General features: G+C 39.7%; 1 protein-coding gene across 7 annotated transcripts in view; it reads left to right on the forward strand.

Annotated features, from left to right (window-relative positions):
* Positions 1-2,744: 2,744 nt before the first annotated feature.
* The window catches only part of Mtdh (metadherin), a 63,297-nt gene continuing 41,938 nt past the window's right edge, over positions 2,745-24,103 (forward strand). For 4 of the 7 annotated variants that reach the window (XM_021183137.2, XM_021183138.2, XM_029469658.1 and 1 more), the window contains exons 1-2: positions 2,747-3,457; positions 19,691-19,792. In XM_021183137.2, the coding sequence (XP_021038796.1) occupies positions 3,080-3,457; positions 19,691-19,792 (480 nt within the window). In that variant the 5' untranslated portion in view covers positions 2,747-3,079. Of the gene's footprint in view, positions 3,458-19,690; positions 19,793-24,103 lie in introns of all 7 variants that reach the window. The other 3 variants (XM_021183136.2, XM_029469657.1, XM_029469659.1) reach the window with 2 other exon arrangements.

Genomic DNA, 24,103 nt, shown 5'->3' on the forward strand with positions numbered 1-24,103 from the left:
TTTTGTTTGTTTGAAATGGGGCTTGACTACAAAGCCCTGACTAGCCTGGAACTCTGAGTCCTCCTGCCCCAGCCTCCTGACTCCTGAATCAATCACAAACATGCACCACCATATCTAGGGATAAGTGACTTTAAAAAAAGATTTATTTATTATGGTATTATTATATTATTATTATTATTATAATATTATTTACAATGTAAGCACATTGTAGCTCTTTTCAGATACACCAGAAGAAGGCATTCAATCTCACTACAGATGGTTGTGAATGTGGTTGCTGGGATTTGAACTCAGGACCTTCCGAAGAGCAGTCAGTGTTCTTAACAGCTGAGCCATTTCTCTAGCCCCTGACTTTTTTTTTTTTTTTAAGATTTATTTCTTTATTTACTTTATGTGAGTACACTGTAGCTGTCTTCTGACACACCAGAAGAGGGCATCGAACCACATTACAGTTGGTTGTGAGCCACCACATGGTTTCTGGGAATTGAACTCAGGACCTCTGAAAGAACAGTCAGTGCTCTTAACTGCTCAGCCATCTCTCCAGCCCGATAAATGACTTTTAAAAACATCTTGAATGGCTTCTTGGAAGCAGTTGACAAGTCCTAAACCAAAATATTTAAGGTATATAACTTGGAAAACCTATGAAATGATCACAGCAAAGAACATATTCACCTTTCCCACATTTCCTTGGATCCCTTCTTAAGACCTTCCTTGGTCCTACCCCATATCCCTAAGTAACCACTGATTTGCTATCATTGTAGATTAGTTTTCATTTTCTAATTATACCCAAATGGAATCATACCCTATGTACTATGGCTTCTTCTTCTTCTCAGCACTGATATTCACACCATTGTATGAGTTTATAGCTCATTCCTTTTTATCTACGATTGGCAGTCCCTGAAATGAGTTACTCAGAAAAAGCACTCATTTCCAACCCTGAACTTCTCATAGAGGGTTTTAGACACATTTTGCATTTTATCTTTGTCATTCACGAGGAATTAGGACTTTGTCTACTTAGATCAGAGCTAGTATTCCATCACACACAGCTGTTTTGCCTTGATTCTTTCAAAGTATTGCTTTATTTAAATTTTAATCTAATCTTTGTGCTACTGCAACAGATAACCCTAACTTTCTGGAAGTATAATTATATTCTTACAAGTTTTGTTAACTGTAATGAATGCAAACCAGTTGGTTGTGGCCCTACTTTTTTGTTTTTAAAATATAAGTGCATGGTGGGATAAAGACACAGTTCAGTGGGAGAGCATTTGCCTCCCGTGCTTAAGGACCTGGGTTTAATCCCCAGCGCGAACACAAAAATACATGTGCATACACAAAGAGAAGGAGGGAGGGGGAGAGGAGGGCAAGATATAATGACAAGTATGTCCCTGATACCAAATACTGCAAGTGGAAAAAAAAAAAAAAAAAAAAAACACAAGATGACATGACCTTACTAAACCATTTACTTGCTAGACTGTCAAAGGGACTAGTATGCTAACCTACAATTTCTGTAATTCTCTAATTCATAAATCCACAGGTGATAATCTAAAACGATCAGTAGAACTTCTTAGAAAAACTATGACCAACCCAAATAGGTGGGGTTATAAATCTTATTCCAAAAATATGAATGGAATTTGTTAATTTTTAGAGGTCATGCAGATCTCATTTTAAGGTTCTGGCCTTTATAATTTAGCCCTTAATTATAAGTCTGCAAAAAGCTTAGCAAGAGTAGCTTATTACGTATAAAACTCCATTCCACCCATTAATCACAAGACTCATTACAATACTAATGGGTCAAAATACATGAATAGGTTTTTAGTTTGTATTTACTTCAGCTGCTTACATGCTAATTAACATTTAATTATAGACACTGTTTCCTTACCACAAAGTCAAAATACAAATACTAAGGTAGTCCTCAAGCATTTTTAAAATTAAGAAGTGGAGAAGCGCCTCAGCTATTTATTTTTGGTGCTGGGAATCGACGCCAGAGCCTTGCATATGTTCAGCAAGCATGTTCTATTGCTGAGCGACATTCCCCAACCCACCTAGTTTCCTTCTAATGCTACATTTGACTGTTGGACAACACAAGCATTCAAAAATTGCAATTCTTTTCGGGTTGTATAAAAGCTTAAAATAATATGCTTCTCTTGCATATAAATACAGTCTAAGGGCTTCCTCTCGATATTTCCTATTAAGGCTACAAATCAGTAGAAAAATAATAGTGCCTCCCACGGGTTTGCCGACTTTTTAAATCTGGAGCCTGACAACAGACAGCAGGAGTGAACGACAGAACAGACGCAAACGTTGGCAAATGTTAATATGCTAGTCCGCCCCGAAGAAATACTGGGATGTGAATTACACGTGCTCGTGGCCTCAGACTCCACCGAGCTCCCTCTGGCAGCATCCAACTGGCCCCTGACCTAGGGAGAAAAAGCCGGTCCACTGCACCACCACTGCAGGAAAGAGAGCGGAAAGCCTGCTCATACTCCGATGGGTTTGGCCGTCTTGCTCGTGCGCAGGCCTCACACCTGAATCCCTCTCCGCATCCAGAGCGCCCGAGCCTGAAGGAGTTCCACCGTCAGGTTTCTAGCTCCCGCTTCGCAAGCTCCGCGTCGCCCCAAGCCTCCAACCCCACACAGCTCAAGGAGATCCCACTCGGAGACCAGAGTCCGCCCGGCCCCGCCCATCGCCCCCATGTGACGCATGCCCCGCCCACAGCCTCCACGTGACCCGACCGGCCTCCGCGCGCAGCGTGGATCGCCGCCGGAGCCGCCATTGTTCCGCCGGGGGAGGACAGCGGGTCCTGGCGCTGGCGCCCCGACGCCGCTTAGCGGCCGCCTCTGGAGACACTCTGTCCCCGCCGCCCCGTGTCCTCCTGGTGGCGGCGGCGTGAGGCCGGCTGCGGGGACTGGGAACCCTTGGCTCTCCCCGTGGCGGCGGCGGCCCCCTATTCCCTACTCCGGCGTGAGGGTTGGCCGCGATGCGCTCGGCCTGAGGTGTCGCGGCCCTGTCGCCTCCCACGACTGTTCCAGCGGCGGCTCCGCTCCCCGGCGTCATCCCGCGAGTCTCTCTGACGGGAGGGAAGATGGCTGCACGAAGCTGGCAGGACGAGCTGGCCCAGCAGGCCGAGGAGGGCTCTGCCCGGCTGCGGGAGTTGCTCTCGGTCGGCCTAGGTTTTCTGCGCACGGAGTTGGGCCTCGACCTGGGGCTAGAGCCGAAGCGGTACCCGGGCTGGGTGATCCTGGTGGGCACCGGCGCTCTCGGGCTGCTGCTGCTCTTCCTTCTAGGTTACGGCTGGGCCGCGGCTTGCGCCGGCGCCCGCAAGAAGCGAAGGAGCCCACCCCGCAAGCGGGAGGAGGCGGCCCCGCCGACTCCGGCCCCCGACGACCTAGCCCAGCTGAAGAATCTCAGAAGCGAGGAGCAAAAGAAGAAGAATCGGAAGAAGCTTCCTGAAAAGCCCAAAGTGAGTAGTGGCGAGGAGCCCGGTGGTCAAGGGAAGCGAGAGCTCAGGTCGAGGTGGTAGGTGAACACGTTCCTTGAGAAGGGGGAAGTCGGAAAGTGTAAGAACCAGTAGGAAAGTCGCGTTTTCCTGAATGGAAATTAACTCCAGGGGTAGGTATAAATAAAAGTGACCAAACTTACAGCCATCATATGAGAACCTTGGTTTCCCCAAAAGCAGATCCTTCCTAGAGGCCTATGAAAGTAGGCTGCATGTGGAGGTTAGTGGGACCTTACAGTGACGTTGGGAAGTTCTGAAAAGACTGCCTGGTACAGAGAGAGAGAGAGAGAGAGAGAGAGAGAGAGAGAGAGAGAGAGAGAGAGAGAGGTCTATCTCAAGCCACGTTGAGACCTGAGACCGTCACGGAAGATAGGAGTGACCTAAAAACTCTGGCTTAAAGAGGATTACAGGTGTTCAGATCAAGACATACTCATCTTAGTTGGAAATGTTAAAGGGAAATGGTTACCCTGTCTTATCCTGGTGAGTGTGGCCCTTGGGTTGCTGGTACAGGAACTGGGCAAAAGGGAGCTGGCGATCTAATACTCCTTCGGGATATATGGCCCCGAGAAAAACATAAGGCAAGTACAGCAAAGTAGTCTATAGTACAGTCCACGATGTGGAAGGCTTTTTTGTTTTTTAATAAAGCATAAAGAGGTGACAGATTAGAAGGCTGAAGAAGGTTGAGAGGAGATTTCAAGCCGCACTTTGCTGGACCACATGTGGAAATGCAAAAGCTATTCCATTTTTGTTAGGCCTTAGTGTTTTACTTCTATATCCTGTGTTGTGATTTCGCTGTAATATTTTGGTCTATGTATATTTGTTGGGGAGATCTTGTGCCATGGCATGCATGCAAAAGTCAGAGGAGAACTTACTGGAGTTGGTTCTCTCCTTCCACCGAGTGGATCTTGGGGGTTGAACTCCAGTACTCGGGCTTCTTGGCAAGTGCCTTTACCCACTGAACTGTTTAGTAGCCTGTTTTGCATAATTTATGTAATATGAAAGATAAGTAACATTAGAAATATTTATTAGTGTAGTGTTGGTGGTGGATGCATTAATCCCAGCACTTGGGAGGCAGTGGCAGGCCGATCTTTTGAGTTTGAGGCCATCCTGATCTTTATAGTTTCAGGACTGCAAGGACTACATAGAGAAACTTTGCCTCCAAAAAGGAAAAAGAAATACCTCCTATTTTTATATTATCTGAATGTAACTCTCCACCTTTTGAGAACACTTCAGTAAGCCAGTACCAGGCTCTTACTATGAAGAGATGTGTGTTTGATGGGCATATAGGAATTAAAGTCAATCGAGTGGGAGACAGGTTCATAAAAACTGTGTTCATGGACCCATAAGTACTAAGTAGAAAGCTGACAGCTCATATCATAAGCACTCATGTTTTGATTGCTGGGTGGGAAGATAGAAGAGAGGAAACCTGGAAAGTTATCAGTATAATACTTTCTGAAGTTAGGAGAAGAGAAAACAGCACGCTGAGATCATGCATAATTAAAAGTTCTGTAGACAGCATCAAGGGTTAAGTAATGTTTTAATGAAAATAGAACTCTTGGCTTCAGAGTAAAGGTGATCTTGAAACAAACCACATGCATTAATACTAAGGCCTGTGTGGATTGTGGCAAGTTATGAAATTTTCAGTCTCTTTAGGATGTTTAGATCAGGTGGACCTGAGGAGAGAGACAGGTGCTTCAAGAGTCCATTTGAAGTGCATCATGACACAGATGACTCATCTGAAGGAAGAACACACACTTCACTATGAAAAATGTACAACAGATAGAATTTGGCTCATCCTGCTTTTCATTTGTGTTAAGGAAGGGGGAATGGGTAATAAGTAAACCTACTTGAGATCTTTGAGGAGCTGGAATTGAGATTGGATCATTGAATGTGAATTAGGTGAAAAAAATAACCTTCTGCCACATAGTAAGAATGTATTAGAGAAGTTATGGCCCTGAAACTTTTGGTTTGTTTTTTTTTTTCGAGACAGGGTTTCTCTGTGTAGCCCTGGCCATCCTGGAACTCACTCTGTAGACCAGGCTGGCCTCGAGCTCAGAAATCCACCTGCCTTTGCCTCCCCAGTGCTGGGATTAAAAGCTTACACCACTACCTTCCGGCTGGTCCTGAAACTTTTGTGACTGCAACTCAGAAATATATTTTGTATTCTAGCACAGGCATAAAATTGTTTTTCTTTAATGCATTTGTGACTCACAAAATTGGTTTCTTATTTGATCATAAGGCCTGACACCCCCATCCCACCCTCCCCTTAGAAAAATACTGCTTTCCAGGGCTAAGTATAAACTTCATTATTTCCTGTTCATTTTGTTTCTTGTACTGTGCTGCATTTTTACTTAGGGGAGGAAAAAAATCAAACAAGGCCTACTTACAGGTTGAAAGCAAGAAAAGGTGGTGTTTTATGTCTTACTATGAAGGAAACACGAAAAGTAAAAACTCTGTCTCCCCAGGGAGCTCTGTGCCAGTTACAAAAGATGTTTATACACAGTCTACTCCCTGTGTATTCTCTACTTTCATGGATTAAACCAACTAAGGACTAACATTTTATTTTTAGGGCCTGGTGGTGTTGCTAAGTTGGTTAGAGTGCTTACTTGGCATGCATGACTTCCTAGATTTGTTGGCCAAAACTGCATAAACTGGGGGTCTTGGCCTATGCCTGTAGTCCCAGCATTCAGAGTGGAGACAGGAGGCTGAGGCTTTGAAGGTCATCCCATACATCTTAAGCTTGAGGGATACATGAGACCTCTCTTCCCCAGATCAATGATTTTTGAAATCTGCAGTTGTACTGAATTAGGTACAGACTTTTTCCTTGTCATTAGTCCCTTACCTATATTGCATAACAGCTGAATATAAAATATGTACTTTGGACTAAGTATAAGTACTCTGGCATACCAATACTTCATTTTATTTTATTTTATTTTATTTTATAAGGTGCTTGGTGTCTGTGCTTCTTGGTATTCTTGAGAGTTCTGGAATTCCTCTCCAATGGATACTGAGGGGTTTTACTCAAAATAGTAACAATGCCAGCCCCACTGTGGTTGTGGGTCGGGGGAGGCACCAAATGTCTAATCTCAAAAGTTGCTTTTAAAGTAAAAGATTGAATCAGATTAGTGGGAAAAGCCTGAGAAGTGCTAAAAGCTGGAGAAGTCCTGTCAGCTTGAGAGGAACAGGGAGCCCTAAATTTGCATAAAACCTTTAACCTAATCTGTTTGATTTATTATATATGTCCAAATTGAAGATCTTAGTTAAAACACTGAAGGAGTCTCCCTTTTTGGGTATTTGCAGTAGAGTCAGGGGATTAAAGGCGTGCGCCACCACCGCCCAGCTGCCTGGCTTCTTAAATTTGTATTCGTAACATGCTGATTAATTTGAAACCACTCACTGGAATAGAACTATAAAGTCTATACTATAAGAACTTTTATTCTTTTCTTTTTTGTATGCTTGTTTTAGAGACAGTGTCTCACTATGCAGCTCCCACTGTCTTGGAACTCATCATATAGACCAGGTTGGCCTTGAAATCACAGAGCTTCACCTGCCTCTACCTTCAAAGTTCTGGGATTAAAAATGTGCACCACTATACAGATGACCTTGTAATTTCGGCACTGAGGCTAGAGAATTACATTTTGAGGTCCATGCCATTTTGAACTGGTATTCGTCAAAAAAAAAAAAAATTCTTTCTAGCCATGCATTGGTGGTGTACCTGTAGTCATAAAATTCAAGCAGAGGCAAGGGAGATCTTGAATTTGAGGTCAGCTATACAGCAAGACTGCGCCATCTCCCCCCACCCCAATTTTTTTTTTAGTTGAGTTACTTATTCAGGTGGATTCGGTTATATAAACTACTAGTTTCTTTGAATGAACATTTTATGTTTCAGGATATTGCCTAAATCATGAAAATCCATAGTTTCAAAACGTTTATGTGTGTGTGTATATATATACATATATATACACACACATACATATATATATACACACACGCGTGTGTGTGTGTGTGTGTGTGTGAACTTGTACATGTGTGGGTGTAAAAGCCAGAATTAATGTTGAATGTCTTCCTTAATCACCCCTTTCTGTCTTAAACATTTTATTATGTGTTTGAATGTTCTGCTTGCACATAAGCTTTGCTTGGGGCCATGGAGGCCAAAAGAGGGCAGTGGATCCCTTGATACTGGAGTTACAAGAGGTCATGAACAACCATATGGGTGCTGGGAATTGAATCTTTCTGAAAGAAACAAGTGTTTTAAACTGCTTCTTCAGCCCCCTTCTTCATCTTCATCATCATCTTCTTTTTTTTCTTAATAAAGTAATAAATTTTATTTCAATTTTTATACACGTTGATCATATTCATTGCCCTTCCCCAACCACCCAGATCCTCCCTACCACCCAACTACACATACTCTTTTATTTTCTGCACCCTCAAAAACAAAGGGCTGGAAAGATGGCTCAGTGGTTAAGAGCACTGACTACTCTTCCAGAGGTCCTGAGTTCAATTTCCAGCAACCACATGGGGCTCACAATCATCTGTAATGGGATCTGATGCCCTCTTCTGGTGTGTCTGAAGACAGCTACAGTGTATAAAATAAATATTTCTTCTTTTTAAATCAAAAGTGTCAAAACCAGTAAGACAGATAAATATATAAAAAAAAGGTGCACCATAAAACATGATTCTGTTTGTGGTGGCTAACTACTCGCTAACTACTCGGGTGTCAGGGCATGGGGCCTGCCCTGGAATGTGTTTGATAGAACTCCATTGAAGAAAACCTTTTCTTTTTGTTGTTGTTTTGGTTTTTGGAAACAGGGTTTCTCTGTACAGCCTTGGCCATCTTGAAACTATGTAGACCAGGCTGGCCTCAAATTCAAAAGATTTACCTGCCTCTGCCTCTCAAGTGCTGGGATTAAAGGCATGTGTTGCCACCACTGGCTTTTTGTTTCTTAATAAATTATACCCATACCTACTCCTCCCACTCCCTCTAAGATGTCCCCAACTTCACATATTCTTTTTTTAGTGACCCACTGAGTCCAGTTAGTGCTGCCTGATGCACTAAAATTTGATGGCGTGAACCTTTCCCACCTACCTTAATTTAGGCAACTTATCAGTAGTCATGCCCTGAGAGAAAATTGACTCCCTCTGTCCCAGCACCTGTACAATGCCAGTAACTCCTTAGCTAAGAGTGAGGCCTGTGAGTTCATGCCCCATCCACGAGGGACTTTGGAGTGGCTTGATTTTGGGCAGGTAACACAGTTACTCTTTCTTCGTGAGTACAGTAGCCATGTAGTGTCCAAAAGAGCATTTCATAGCACTCCTCTTAATCCTCTGGAGCTTATATTCTTCCCTCCCCTTCTGCCACAGTGTTCTGTTCTCTGAGCCTTGAGTGGGTGATACAGATGTTGCCTTTGGAGCTGAGCATCCATATCATTTATTCTCAGCATTTACTTGATTCTGAGTCACTTTTTAAATTACTGCCCGTCGCTCTGATCTATGGCATAAACATAAATTTTTAGAAAGGCGGTTTTGATATCATGTCCCTTTAGCACAGCAACAGTAGTAGCTGCCCAGGTTTCGACTAAGTTGTCTTACTGATTTTGTCTTAGTTTTCTTTTTTTGTTGTTGTTGTTTTGTTTTGGAGAAATACAAGTGGCTTTTATGTGGGTGCTGGGAACAATTAAGCCTTCTCCCCAGAGCCCCAAGATTTATTTTTAAAACTTTGTTTTTATTTGTTTTTATTAAGCCTTTTCCCCATTTTTTATTGGTTATTTATTTACATTTCAAATGTTACATCCCTATCCCCTCCCCATATTAAGCCTTTTAAATACATCTCTTTTTTTTTTTTTTTTTGTAGTTTTTGAGACAGGATTTCTTTGTGTAGTCTTGACTGTCCTGGAACTTGCTGTGTAGACCAGGCTGACCTCAAAGTCAGAGAGATTGCCTGCCTCTGGCTTTTAAGTATTGGGGTTAAAGATGTGTGTTACCACCACCTTGTGTTTGCTTTTTGTTGTTATTAAATATATTTCTCAACCTATGTATTTTTAATACACTGGTTTGCTTTTTATCCCCTAATAAAAATCTAGCTATAGGTCTTTTAGGTGAGAATTGCAGGTGCTCTATCTCTAAAACTGAAAGAAAAGGGTTCTTTTCTTTCTTTGTTTTTGTTTTTGTTTTTTGAGGGTACTTTTCATTTGCTGGCTTTTTTTCTTTCTTTCATTCTTTTTCTCTTCTATTGGCATTTTAAGTTATCATTCCTTTATGTGGTTTTTCATGTTGCCCCAAGTCAATTCAGATTTTAAATGAGTAAATATATTCTTCATTTAATATTTTAGTGTGAGTAGTGATTTCAGAAGATGTAGGATCTTAGATGAATGGTCTCTAGCGTTAGGAAGGTTGAGAACCACTGCCATAACTGCTGGACCATCTCTCTAGCCCCTGTGCTTTTAGTGTCTTATTACCACAAGCTCACCTCTTAACTCAGGAGCCTTCTGTCTCGGTGGGGGTGTCCTGACTCTTGAGTGTTGTTGGGGTTGCAGGCATTCATTTGCCCCAATGCTTAGCTAGCTAGTAAGGAGCCTTTTGAAAGAATGAATTTCCATCCTGCCTAAAATGAACTTTTCATCGCTTTTGTACTCAAAATCAAAACCTCTTTCCATGGCCTATCTGTCCCAGCACCTGCTTTTCTTTCTTATTTCTTATTTATTTTTATATATAAGTACACTGTAGCTGTATTCATACACACCAGGAGAGGGCGTCAGATGTCATTACGGATGGTTGTGAGCCACCATGTGGTTGCTGGGATTTGAACTCAGGGCCTTCAAGAAGAGCAGTCAGTGTTCTTAACCTCTGAGCCATCTCTCCAGCCCCCTGCTTTTCTTTCAAAGCCAGTTGGTAGCTTCATCTTATTTGCTACTTTAAACTACACTGGCGGTTTGTTGTTATTGTTGTCTGATTTGCGTCCTCACAAATGTTTTCATTGTCTTTACATGAACAAATGATCAAGTTTCTAGAATAGTCTTTCACCATTAGTTTTATCAGCCCTTAGAGCTTATCTTAAAATTCACCTTAAAAAGCCAGAATAGATGCCTAAAGTCTGTAATCCCAGCATTTGGGCAGTGGAAGCAGGAAGGTTAGTAATTCAAGGCAGGCCTTGGCTCCATAGTAAGTTTTAAGGCAATTGGCTTGACATATATCGAAAATAAAAATAAACCTCAGAAAATCCTTTTCCAATCACTGGATTTGAAATTGTTATCCCCTTCAGTATTCTGCCTTAAAATAGATTGTTTCCTTTGTGATAGTCACCAGGATATGATCTTCTTGTTTACTTTTCAAAGGTCTTTTCCAAGATTAGCCTAGCCTGTTAGAGTGAAAAGCAAACCCTCCTGACGGGACTGGCTTTGTTGACTGGTTGCTCATGAAATGCCTAAAATCACACTTGTGGTCATTTGAGTAATTTGTCATTGAGCTAAATAAATGTATAGTTTAATATATTCCCAGCAGAACTAGGACTGTTTTAACTTGGTCTTGTTTTATTTTGGTAGTGGTTTTGCTGGTACTACTGAAAGTAAATTTGGATGGGATTAGATTTAATACCCAGCACTCACTTAGCAGCTCACAACCATTCATAACTCCAGTTCCAGGGGCCTACACACAATAAACAGGCTCATACACATGACTTTTTTTTTAAATCTTAAATTGTATCATTTGACCCATAGGTCTATTTTTCTTTTTGATACATACAAAGGATTGAATGCAAGTGTCCTATATACTACAGATGTGCTCTACCACTAAGTTACAACCCTTTCTTTACCTTAAAGTCTTCCTCTGGCTTTAATTATTAAAAGGACAGTAGTAATATGGGGTTGGAGAGGTGGCTTAACAGTTAAAGGATACCTGAGTTCTCTTCCTAGCACACACATCAGGTGACTCAAATACCTGTAACTCAAGCTCCACAGGGTTTAGAAGCCTCAGGCCTTCATTTGTACCTCCATATGCTTACATATACTTACAGACACAATGTTTTAAAAGGTAAAATCTTTCTAAATAATAATGGATTAAGAAACTTTTAAGTGTGACAGGAGAGATGGCTCAGCAGTTAAGAGCACTGACTGTTGTTCTTCCAGGGGTCTTCAGCAGTTCAATTCCCAGCAACCACTTGGTGACTCACAGTATCTATAATGGGATCCAACAGGCCTCTTCTTGTATATCTCAAGACAGCTACAGTGTACTCATAATAAAATATATAACTCATACATAAAATAAATAATTTTTTTAAAAAGGAAAGAAGGAATACTCCTGGTTTCACAGAAGAGCTTTGAGATTAAGTGACATACTTGAGGTCATAGGCAAAAGGAGTTTCATATGCAAAGTGATATTCTAATTTCCAGTCTAAGAAGGTCATGTTGCATTTTGTTTGTTTTTGGTTTTTGGTTGGGGGGGAGGGGATGCTTTTCAAGACAGGGTTTTTTTTCGTAGTACCTTTAGCTGTCCTGGAACTCTTACTGTAAACCAGGCTGGCCATGAATACATGAAGAGCTGCCTGCCTCTGCCTCCTGAGTACTGGGATTGAAGGCATGTGCCATCACTGACTATCCTAGGTCATTTGATTTCTCTGATTTCTCTGACTTTTTAAAAAGTCTAGAATTTTGGCTCCATTTGTTTGGGTATGTGACTTTTTCTTTTTTCTTTCTTTCTTTCTTTTTTTTTTAAGATTTATTTATTTATTTTGTGTCTTAAGTAAATCTTTTTGCTTCATACTGCCAGAGTCCTCGCATAAAAAGACCATCAATATCTATGTTCTTCTTAGATACCATGAACAAATACACCTCCTGAATACTTATATTTGGTCTACTTTCATGTTATTGGTCCATGTTCTACTTTTTGAGTATAAGAAAGCCTTGGAAGCTCACAGAGACCAAACTGACAACTAGGGAGCATGCATAGGATTGACCTCTGTATATATGTCACAGTTGTGTAGATTGGTCTTCTTGTGGGACTTCGAACAGTGGGAGCAGGGACTGTCTATGACTCTTGCCAGCTTTTGGGACTGTTTTCCTCATACCAGGTTGCCTCATTCAGCCTAGGATGAGGGGAGGTGCCTAGTCTTACTACAACTTGTTATATCATGTTTTGTTGATATCCATGGGAAAACTGCCCTTTTCTAAACAGAAATGGAGGAAGAGTTGGGTCGGGGGGGAGAGACAGGGAGAAAAGGAGGAAGGACAAACAATTGGGATATAATAAAAATTTTAAAAAAGTGTCTTAGAGATGGTTTTAAGTTATTATTCAAGCAAAGTAGTTCTAAGTTTGATTTTATCTAGGGAATTTTTGTATTTCTTGTGTTTTCTGTCCAGTTCTACTAATAATTTTGAAACTGATGCACAGAATGCTAAACTTCTAGAACCCATCATCCAAATCTAGGCAAGAAGTACATAAGACAATCTGCTGTATCTATTATAGTCCTTATCCCAGTTCTCATTATGTCAAACTGAAAACAGTCCTTGCATTTCATTATTCAGAAGTCATCCACATCCTAATTTAACCATGTGACAGGTATTGAGCATGCATGATACAATTAATCAGGAAATAGTTTGGAATCCCTGAAGAATTGGACTTAGACTGGGATCTTCATCACTAATTAAAGTAGCTCAGACTGTATGGCAAAATTTGCAAATTGTATTATAATTATATTCATAAGATTGTTCTAATGGTTATGAAGAGTTTTTTTTAATTGGAGTTGGATTTTAAAATAGATAAATTACAGGCTGCACTGTGTGTAGTTAATAAAGTATCTAACATGTATCAGTCTGTTTTTAAACTCCTAAGAAATTATCTGGAATTTGTATCAGAATTTTTGTTTTCTTTTGTTTTGGTTTTGGTTTTTCGAGACAGGGTTTCTCTGTGTAGCCCTGGCTGTCCTGGAACTCACTCTGTAGACCAGGCTGGCCTCGAACTCAGAAATCCACCTGCCTCTGCCTCCCAAGTGCTGGGATTAAAGGTGTGCGCCACCACGCCCGGCTTCAGAATTTTTTACAACTAAAAGTCTTTCTTGTGGAGAATACATCCAGAGTTAATTTTGCCTGACTTCTTGTCCATAAAGAAAAATCATGTATGTAAAGCCTCTGGTAGATTCTGGGCACAGAACAAGTACTCAGAAATGACTAGTTATTGTAAGGATACATGTATTCTAACTTCTCTGCTGAAGTTACCTCTTCTGAATTTTCATGCTTTACCTCTTATCATTTTTCTGATGTATGCTAACACACTGCATGTTCCCTATAGCTTTAACCTAAGTAAAAATTTAAAATCTAGTGAAGTAGAAACATGTTCAGGGTGACACACATTTTGAATTTCAATCTTAGTCTCTCTCTTTGCCATCAAACTACCTAGAATTTATATACACGAGAGTGAGAGTGTGTATTAATATGTGATTATCTTCTTCACGAGAGTGAGAGTGTGTTGTGTGATTATCTTCACGAGAGAGTGTGTGTTGTGTGTTAATATGTGATTATCTTCTTCAAGCACTCCCCCTTTCTTTTCTTTTTCTTTTTTTCTTTCTTGTTTGTTTTGTTTTGTTTTGAGACAAGTCTCTTACTAATGGCCAGTGAGCTCCAGGGATTGTTCTGTTCCACGTGCCAGACTGCCAACCCTGCTGTCACAGTGGTGGGATTATAGACACATAGCCTGGCTTTTATATTAAGTGTTGGGGAGCTGAGCTAAAGCCCTCAATGATCCACCATGGCACTCCACAGACTTGAGCCATCTTCCCAACCAGGACACCCTTGTTTTTCAGAAAGGGGAAATAAGAATACTGTTCACTTGTTTTGTTTTGTTTGAGACAGGGTTTCTCTGTGTAGCCCTGGCTATCCTGGAACTCACTCTGTAGATCAGGCTGGCCACGAATTCAGAAATCCACCTGCCTCTGCGTCTCAAGTGCTGGGATTAAAGGCGTGCGCCAACACTGCCTGGCACTGTTCCCTTTTTATTTTGGTGTGTGCTGTTGTATACTCAAGTTCTTTTGCTATGCTCTATCCTTTTTGTCATTGCGGTGCTGTGCTGTGCTTTTGTGGTTTTTGGAGTGAGACATCCCCACACCCACACCTACTCCCACACCCACCTCCACCCCCAGAGCTGAGGACCAAACCCAGGGCCTTGCACTTGTTAAGCAAGTGTTCTACCACTGAGCTAAATACCCAACCCCTTGGAGTGAGACTAATGGTATGGCATATGTTGATCTAGAATTTGCTTGCTATGTTGCTAGCCTCAGTCCTGCCTCTGCCTCCAAGAGTTAGGATAACCAACACATGCTGCTACCATGCTCTGCTATTTGTAAACTACTGAAGAACAGGGATCATGCTTCTCTTTGTTTCAGGATTTTCCGGAGTCTACATGTTACTCAGTTGTTTATTGGGTATTAGTTGTATGAACATGTAAATGCCACATAATCTTCTTAGGAATGGAATTTCACTGTGTAACCTTGGTTGGTTTGGAATTCACAATGTAGACCCAGCTAGCCTTGAACTTGGAGCTCTACCAACCTCCCTGTCTCCTGAGTGCTGAGATTAAAGGTATGCACTGGGCTAGTAATTTTTATGTTTTACAGAAAATAACAAAATATACTGTCTCTTAAAAAGCAAACCTTACACTATTTTTAACCCTAGAGAGAATATGTTTATGTATTAGTTGTAATGTATTAACTTTCTGAGAGAATTTATGTCTAGAGCATTGTGTCTGTTGGATGCATGTCCAGTAGGATTTGACCACCAGGCTTTAACATTTGTGAGATTGCTAGTATAAAAATGACCATAAGTGCTTGAATATGAGATTAGGGCACATGGGCATCATGCTTTTAAATAGGAAAGGATATTAGAAGTGAGGAAACTTTCTTGAACAGGTATGTTTTCACATGTTCCCATTTGGTATATTCTAACAAGAGCCCTAGAAGCTAGGTACACAGTTTTCTCATACTTACAAATCATGAAGTTGGGAGTGAAATCAAGAAAAATGCTTAAAAATCAGTGATTAGGGCTAACATGATAGCCCAGTGGGTAAAGGTGCTTGCTGCTAACCCAGTGAGTTTTGTTCAGTTTCTAGAACCTACATAGTAGAAAATAGAGAACCAACTCCCAAAAATTGTCTTCTTCTTAACTTCCACATGTTCTCCTCTCCTCTCCTCCTCCCTCCCTCCCTCCTTCCCCCTCACACACACACATACACACATTTTTAAATCACAGGGGTTAACTGTAGCTATTCAAACTTATCTTAGTTTGTCAAATTCCAAAACTCATGCTCCACTTCTGTGGCAATTCCTAATTGAACTTCTAGTTTCTTTTTTTTTCTTTTTCTTTTTTTTTTTTTTTTAAAGATTTATTATATTCAAGTACACTGTAGCTGTCTTCAGATGTACCAGAAGAGGGCGTCAGATCTCATTATGGATAGTTGTGAGCCACCATGTGGTTGCTGGGATTTGAACTCAGGACCTTCAGAAGAGCAGTCGGTGCTCTTAACCACTGAGCCATCTCTCCAGCCTGAACTTCTAGTTTCTAAATAGTTTCCAAGTACTTTTAAGTTATGGTGTTCAAATTTTGTAGCTAGGTATAAAATTTACATGCCTAAGTGAAAATAGGGCTCATGTTAGAAGTCACTCCTTAAACTTTATAAATGTTTACCTCAGATACAGATTGTTTTACAATCCTCTTAAGTAAAGGCTGCTCAAATGAAATAGAAGTCTGCAGTTAATCATTGTAACCAAAGGGGGAAAAAAAGAAAGTTAAATAACTGTGTGTTTCTTAAGTACTTTTTCTCTTCCCAACCCCCTTTTGCCTTGTCCTATTTTTTTCCTTTTTTAAGAGGAAAAATTGTTCAGATAGAGAGATAGAGCAGGCTAGGTGCATTAGCACATGGCTTTTAAGTCCAGCACTCCAGAGGCTAGGGCCAACCTGTTCTCTCTATATATATAGCAAGAGCCGGCAAGAGTTGCACAATGAGACCTTGTCTCAGGGGAGGGGAGGGGAGGAGAAGAGGAGGAAGGAAGGAAAAACTAACCACAGGAAATTAAAACAGTTAAGTTTGGCTAGAGAAGACAGTTAATATGAACTGAAAAACAGTCAATGATAGGTTTCTCATATATAGGCTTAGCTTCTTGGAAGGCTAAAGTAGGAAGTTTGCGTATATCTAAGCGTTTAAGACCAGTTTAAAAGAAAAAAGAAGTCAAACTGGTAGCACACGCTTAACCCTACACCTTAAAAGAGGAGTGAGAAAGATAGTTTGAGGCTAACCTAGGCAACATAGCAAGATTTCACCTAAAAACAAAGACAAGATTTAAAAGATTGCCTCCTGAGGTTTCTTACCTTCCCTTTCCACGTACTGTTAACACACACTTACCCAGAGGGACCAAACCACACAGAAGAAAGAAAGACAAAGTTTGTCTATTCTATACTACAACTACTACAAACCAATAGTTTGTATATACTATAACACACACTTTCCATCCTATAACACACATTTACCCAGAGTGACCAAACCACACAGAAGAAAGAAAGACAAAGTTTGTCTATTCTATACTACAACTACTACAAACCAATAGTTTGTATATACTATAACACACACTTTCCATCCTATAACACACATTTACCCAGAGTGACCAAACCACACAGAAGAAAGAAAGAAAACCAGGTCAAGAGTAAGGAAACTTGGTTTTGATTTTCACCGTCTTATTTTAACAGGTTAAGATCCAGCAGACTAAATGTTAATTAATTAGGCATTTATTCAACTATGAAGACAGCTTTTGTTTTGACTTCCTGCCACAAATCTTTGGAAAACCTACAAATTGGGTTTTAAAATGTAAATGGTCTCTGGTTTTTTTTTGTTTTTTTTTTAAGATATTTTTATTTTATTTATATGAGTACACTGTAGCTATCTTCAGACACACCAGAAGAGGGCTCCCATTACAGATGGTTGTGAGCCACCATGTGATTATGAGGAATTGAACTCAGGACTTCTGGAAGAGCAGTCCGTCAGTGTTCTTTTAAGGTGTAGGGTTAAGTGTGTGCTACCAGTTTGACTTCTTTTTTCTTTTAAACTGGTCTTAAACCCTTAGATATATGCAAACTTCCTACCTTAGCCTTCCAAGAAGCTAAGCCTATATATGAGAAAGCTATCATAGACTGTTTTTCAGTTCATATTAACTCTGTCAGATACTTTTAAAGATTTATTTTTATTTTACTTTATGTATATAAGTGGTTTGCATGCATGTCTGGTGCCAAGGGAGGACAGAAGAAGGTATCAGATCTCCTGGACTTAGAGTTATTATGGTTGTGAGCCACCATGTGGGTGATAGGTTCTCTACAAGAACATCAAGTGCTCTTAACTACTGAGCCGTCTCTCCAGCTCCTGCTTGACTGTTTGTAAGTAACGATGCATGTAAAGTCACATTATAGACACTTTTTAAAATTTTAAAATACATTTTTTCATACAAAATATGATTTCCCTTTCCCCAACTCATTCCAGCCTCCTCCTAGTTCCCTAGCCACCCAAATCCTCACCCTTTTTCCTTCTTATTAGTATACTTACATGCATCAGAGAGAGAAGTAGGACAAGGCAAAAGGGGGTTGGGAGGAGAGCCAAAGAAAAAGCACATAAGAAACATACAGTTATTTTTTTTTCCTTCAATATATAGCTATGCCATGATGTGCAATTTGATAAAAGTCTATTCTGCAAATATTAGAAACAAAGTTTTTAAAACATGTACATTAATTTACTGACTGTAATGGGTTGAATATGGAGAAATAGATAAGTGAAAAGGAGCGATGCGGGATTCAGAAAGAAGAATGGATAAATAGCATGGGCTCCTTTTATCCAAGTCCTCAGTCTCCATTTCTGTTAATAGAGTTCAGAATTGTAAAAGGTAGGGGGCGGGGGGCAAGTAGGAACGATTCTGATTCCAAAGTGGATTTGGAGATCATAGACTTGATTCTGCCCACAAACATCCTCATTTTAAAAATGTTAGGAATGAAGTAATTGTTTTGTTTGTTTGCTTGTGTCTGTGACAGTGAGATTTAGTCATTACACTATAAAATTAGAAGCAACATTAGGGTCTTCTAGCATGCATTGATCTGTATATCATTGTTGCCTTTTTTTTTTTTCTGCTGTGGACGAGTTACAGTTTCGATAAAGACTATATAACCCATACATCCTAAAATATTTTCTGTCTAGTTCTGTAGAGAAAAACTAGGTCAAGTTTGCTTCCCAGTACTTGGGGGGAAGGAGGGAGGGGGGACAGAGTCAGGTGAATCTGAGTTCTAGACCAGCCAGAGCTGAACAGAGAAAATCCGTCTCAAAACAAACAAAAAGGTTTGCTGAGGTTCTGGACAATGGGGTTACTGGTTAAGATCATGTACCACTGCAGAGGACCTGAATTTGTTTTCCACACTGAGTGACTTGCAACCACCTATAATTAAGCTCCAGAAGATCTCACAGCCTCTTCTGGCCTCCACACTAACATGCACAAAATCACACACATGTACACATAATTTAAACAAACCAACAAAAAACCCAACTTAAAAAAAAGTTTACTGACTCTTGAATAGTACCACACTTATGGGAATAAAATCTAGAGATCGTTAGGTGTTCTGAGATTACCCAGCTAGTAGTAATCACAGTGTAAATACATTTCAGAGCCTCTTGTCATTACCTCTGTTTCTTTCCCTTTTCCTTTTTCTTTTCTTTAATTAGAGGAACTACTGTGTGTGATCAGAAAATTTGTGGTACAGAATTGTTTATACGTTCATTATGGGGTGGGGGTGGGCCTGCTGGAGAGGGCTCCTTTTCCAGAGGACTCAGTTCAGTTCTCAGCACCCACAAAGGGGTTCTCAGTCATCTATAACTTCTGTTACAGGGATTTGATGCCCTCTGACCTCTACAGGGACACATGGCAATAGACATACATGTAAGACAAAACACTCACACAATAAAAGTAAATAAAGACTTAAAAACAAATTCACTTATATACACAAAAACACACATCACAAAACACTCATTAGTCCAATGAGATTCAGATGATACAGGCATATATAAAAGCAACCCTGTTCATTTGGGTCAGGGAAGAATTTCATTGTTGTATATGTTATTTCCCAGGTCTAAATCTTTGGTTTTATCTGTCAGTTGGTTTGATATTACATTGTTTTCTTGTTACCCATACAGCCAAATGGACGGACTGTTGAAGTACCCGAGGATGAAGTTGTTAGAAATCCCCGAAGTATAACTGCAAAACAAGCACCAGAGACAGACAAGAAAAATGAAAAGGTAAGCTTGGGAACATATATGTACAAAGTTTTTAATAAAGCTAATGACATAAAATTATGCTTTCATGGTTAACAGGAGTGTAAGTCTTCCATTTAAGAAAACTGAAAAATATGAAGTAGTCATGGGTAGGTGGTAAAGTTAAAGTTTTGTTTTGTTTTTAAAGAAGACTATGTCACCATTTTTTTAAAAACATTACAGTGGTGTTAGTAAAAGTTTCATTATGCCTAAAGTCATTTACAACTTGAGTATCTTTTGTTTAAGGTTCTGGCTTTATAGGTCTGATACAAATCTTAACATGATTCTATCATGATAGAATCCTGTTATTCATAATAATGTACTTTTTAATGTAAAAATTGCTTAGCAAAATTGTCCAGTGGTATCGTTTAAACTGATTTCCCTTATTAGGGGAATTGAATTATCTACCTGCTAAACAGTTGACTTTATTTAACAAAATAATTCTATACTGAGAGGTAAAAGCATTTGCCACCAAGCCTGAAGACCTAAGTTCAATTCCCTAGAACTCATCTCTATAGTAGGAGAAATTGGCCTCTGGCTTCTACAAGTGCTTCTCGATGTGCGTGTGTGCTCACATGCATGCAGGAGTGTGAGTGTTTACATTCTTGTGAAGACCAGAAGAGGGCATTGGATCTCCCAGGAGCTGGACTTACAGAGTTGTGAGCTGCCTATCAAGGGCACTGGGTACTGAACTTGGGTCCTCTGGAAAAGTTGCTCTGAACCACTGAGCTGTCTCCAGCCCTATGGAACTTGATTTTTGTACAAAGAGTAATTATATCTCGTTATAATATTGGGTGTCTTTCTTGTTTAAGTCTATAGAGATAAAACTTGGTATAGAAAGGAAAAAAATACACACCCATATATTTTATATATGAAGAGCTAGAGCAAACTTATTTGTGTATATCAGATTAAACTGCCATAGTTTTCTAGGTTGGCTTTATTTATTTTTTAATATATTTTAATGTCTTTTTTAGAGTCCAGACTAGCTTCAAACTTAAGATTCCCCTGCCTCCACCTTCATAATGCTGGGATTACAAGTGCATACCACCACGTGTAGTTGTATTCTAGATCTTTGTTTTGATGTGGAAGCAATCAGTGCCTCATTGATAACTAGTTTCTAGTAGAGATCATACAGGGCTATTAGCCAGGCACTGTGTTAAATAATTACTGGGTAGAGAAATAATAGTAGTTTTTTATATTTGTCTGTTTATCTGTTTGGGTTTGTTTTGTTTGTTTCTTTGTTTTTTGTTTGTTTGGTTTTGTTTTTTAAGATAGGGTTTCTTTGCATAGCCCTGGCTATCCTGAAACTTAATCTGTAGACCAGGTTGGCCTTGAATTCAAAAGATAGACCTATCTCTGCCTCCTAAGAGCTACATATTTTTACCCTCAGAAATATTGCAGTCTAAGTAAGGAGAAGCAAACAAAGACAGTGTCTGGGAAGGCAAATAGAGAAACTGTTAAATAAAATAGGTTATTTGGTGCCAGGTATTCAATGGAGAAAGGAGAAAGGAAATCCTACTGGGGTAGCCAGAAAAAGTTGACTTGCTGGGGATGATGGTGCACACCTTTAATCCAACTTCTGAGGAAGAAGCAATGGATCTCGATAAGTTCAAGGCCACCCTGGTACACATAGTGAGTTCCAGGACAGACAGGGCTACATGATGAGACTCTGTCTCAAAAAGAAAGGAAAGGAAAAAAAGAGAGAATACTGAATTAATTAAAGATGGATGGTTTTTTAGTAACAGGAAAGGGAAGCCAGTTTTGGAGGGAGAAAATCAAATGAATATTGATATTATTCATACTCAGGAAAAAAAGCCTTAAAGACGCTTAGGAAGTCAAATTGGAGGGGCATATGATTTTTTTCTTTTTAATTTACATATATGTAAAGCTTTAGGCAGATTCATCTGTCAGCAGTATTTATGATTAATGTATCCATTTTGCATCTAGAATTATACAGGTCTGAATTAAAGGGGGAAATGTGAAAATTGCCAATTAGAAAACCAGTCATAAACAAAATGTATAAAGGTTGGTTACTAGTAGATTATTAAAAGATAAAGACAATGATAGCCACTGAAATCCTAATATCATTCCTAATATTCATTATAAGAACTAACAGCATTCAGTGAGCAAAATATTTTCATATTGCTTCATCCTAATAAGCAACACCAAGGAGGTGCTTTATTTATCTTTAATAGCTAAATAAATAAGTAGCTAACTATACAAGGCCACATAGCTAGTAATAATACTTCAATTACTCAAAATTTGGTCATTGAATCCCTGAGAAAGGAGCCCTAAGGACCCTTTTTGGTTGAATCCATGAAAACAAAACTATTGTCATAGTAATTAAAACATGATATGCCTTTTTTACTATGTTGGTGTTTGTACTGATGGTACCAAAGCAGTGGGTGAAATTACTGGCTCCTGCACATAGTAGCAGATGTGCAACTTGGTCTTCATGTGGGTCCCCCCAACAACTGGAGCCGGGGTTGTCTCTAACTGTTTCCTGCCTGTGGATCCTGTTCTCCCAGCCTTGTCTAGCCTTAGTGGGAGAGGGCCCAGTTCTATATGTGCCTGGATGGGCTAGTACCCAGGGGTCCTCTCCCTTCTCAGAGGAAAAGGGGAGGGGGTGGGAGAGGAAATGTTGGGGGAGGGGCTAGTAGGAGGGGGCTGCTATCAGGAAGTAAAGCAAATACAAAATTTAATGGGGGGGGAGAAAGAAATTACTGGCTTACTGGCTCTTCACCATGACTCAAGACAACAGCACTGAACTATAGCTGTTCTTTGTTCTTACTGCATTTTGGAAGAAGAAAGTTTCCTAGTTTCACTTAAGAGTGCTTTATGAAGGTTGTAATAAAAAAGATTGTTAATTTGTTAGTTCTTAATCTGTATTATTACATTTATTTTGTATGTATATGTATGTAGGCAAACATGTGGTCAGGATAATTTGCAAAGAGGAATTGTTTCTCTCATTCTATCTTGTGGATTCTAGAGGTTGATGATGAACTTGGGTTGTCAGATTTGGAAGCAAGCACTTTTACCTGATAAGCCATCTTAAAGTACATGATTTTTAACTGTTTTGCATGGTGAAATGTGAATGTATAAAGTTATACTTTCATATTGAACAACAGTGATTATTTTAAGAAAAACCACCTGTACAGTGAATGGTAAGATGAACTAACAACTTACCTCATATTCTGTTTTTCTTTGAAATGATTGGCTTTTCAGACATGGGTATCTACCTGTAGGCATTTTCTCAAAAATAAAATTATTCTATCAGGACAAGGAAAACAAGATAGCGTTTCCTGCAAATGATAAAAGGACCTGTCAAATGAAATTAGAAATGTGGAAGATTTGGATTTGCTGTCATGACATTAACAACTTCTAATACTTAACATTTCTGACCTCACTTTTGATATTATAAATATGATTTAAAAAAAAAAAAAGCCTGGAATGGTGGCACATGCTTTTCATCGCAGAATTTGGGAAGTGGGAGCAGTAGGATCAGAAATTCAAGGATGGTCTCAAGCAAGCTAAGTACTAGTTTAGTTTAGGCCATCTTAGGCTACATGAGATCCTGTCTCAAAAAAGAAAAAGAAATCTACAATGGAATATCTTACCACTTCATAAAATTTGTTAGTGAACCAATATCTTTATACTATGTATAAACTAGGCATGGTAATGGAAGCCTTTCATCTCAGCACTGTACCAGCGGACAGATCTCTGTTCAAGGCCAGCCAAGGCTACATAGGACACCCTATCTTTTAAAACAAAACAGCAAAAATATTAAATATTCATTCAAAGTTAATTTTAATATGGTAGAGTATGAAAGGTTTTTAATGATTTATTTTATGTGTATGGGTGTTTTGCCCCTGCATGTGGATCCTCTGAAACTTTAGTTACAGATAGTTTATTTGCTTAAAATCCTTCATGTTTTCTCAGCTTAGAAGGCATTTCACAGTTCCTTTTTTCTTTTTTTTTTAAATTTATTTAAGTATATGCCTGTAAATTTATGTGCATGGTGTACGTGCAGATACATGAGAAGGTGGGGTGGGGGATCAAATACCTGATACATACAGTTCCTAATTGCCAACATGGGTGCTGAGAACCAACTTGGATCCTCTGCAAAACAATAAGCCTCTTAACCAGTGAGCCATCTTTCCAGCCAGACACTCCTCCAGCTTTGATCCCTGCCTGTGGAACTAACCTGATCTCAACTTCTTAACCTTTCTCAGGTTCTGCCACATTAATTCTCCTCTCCTCTCCTCTCCTCTCCTCTCCTCTCCTCTCCTCCTCTCC

Source organism: Mus caroli, chromosome 15, assembly GCF_900094665.2.
Source record: "Mus caroli chromosome 15, CAROLI_EIJ_v1.1, whole genome shotgun sequence".
Taxonomy (NCBI): domain Eukaryota; kingdom Metazoa; phylum Chordata; class Mammalia; order Rodentia; family Muridae; genus Mus; species Mus caroli.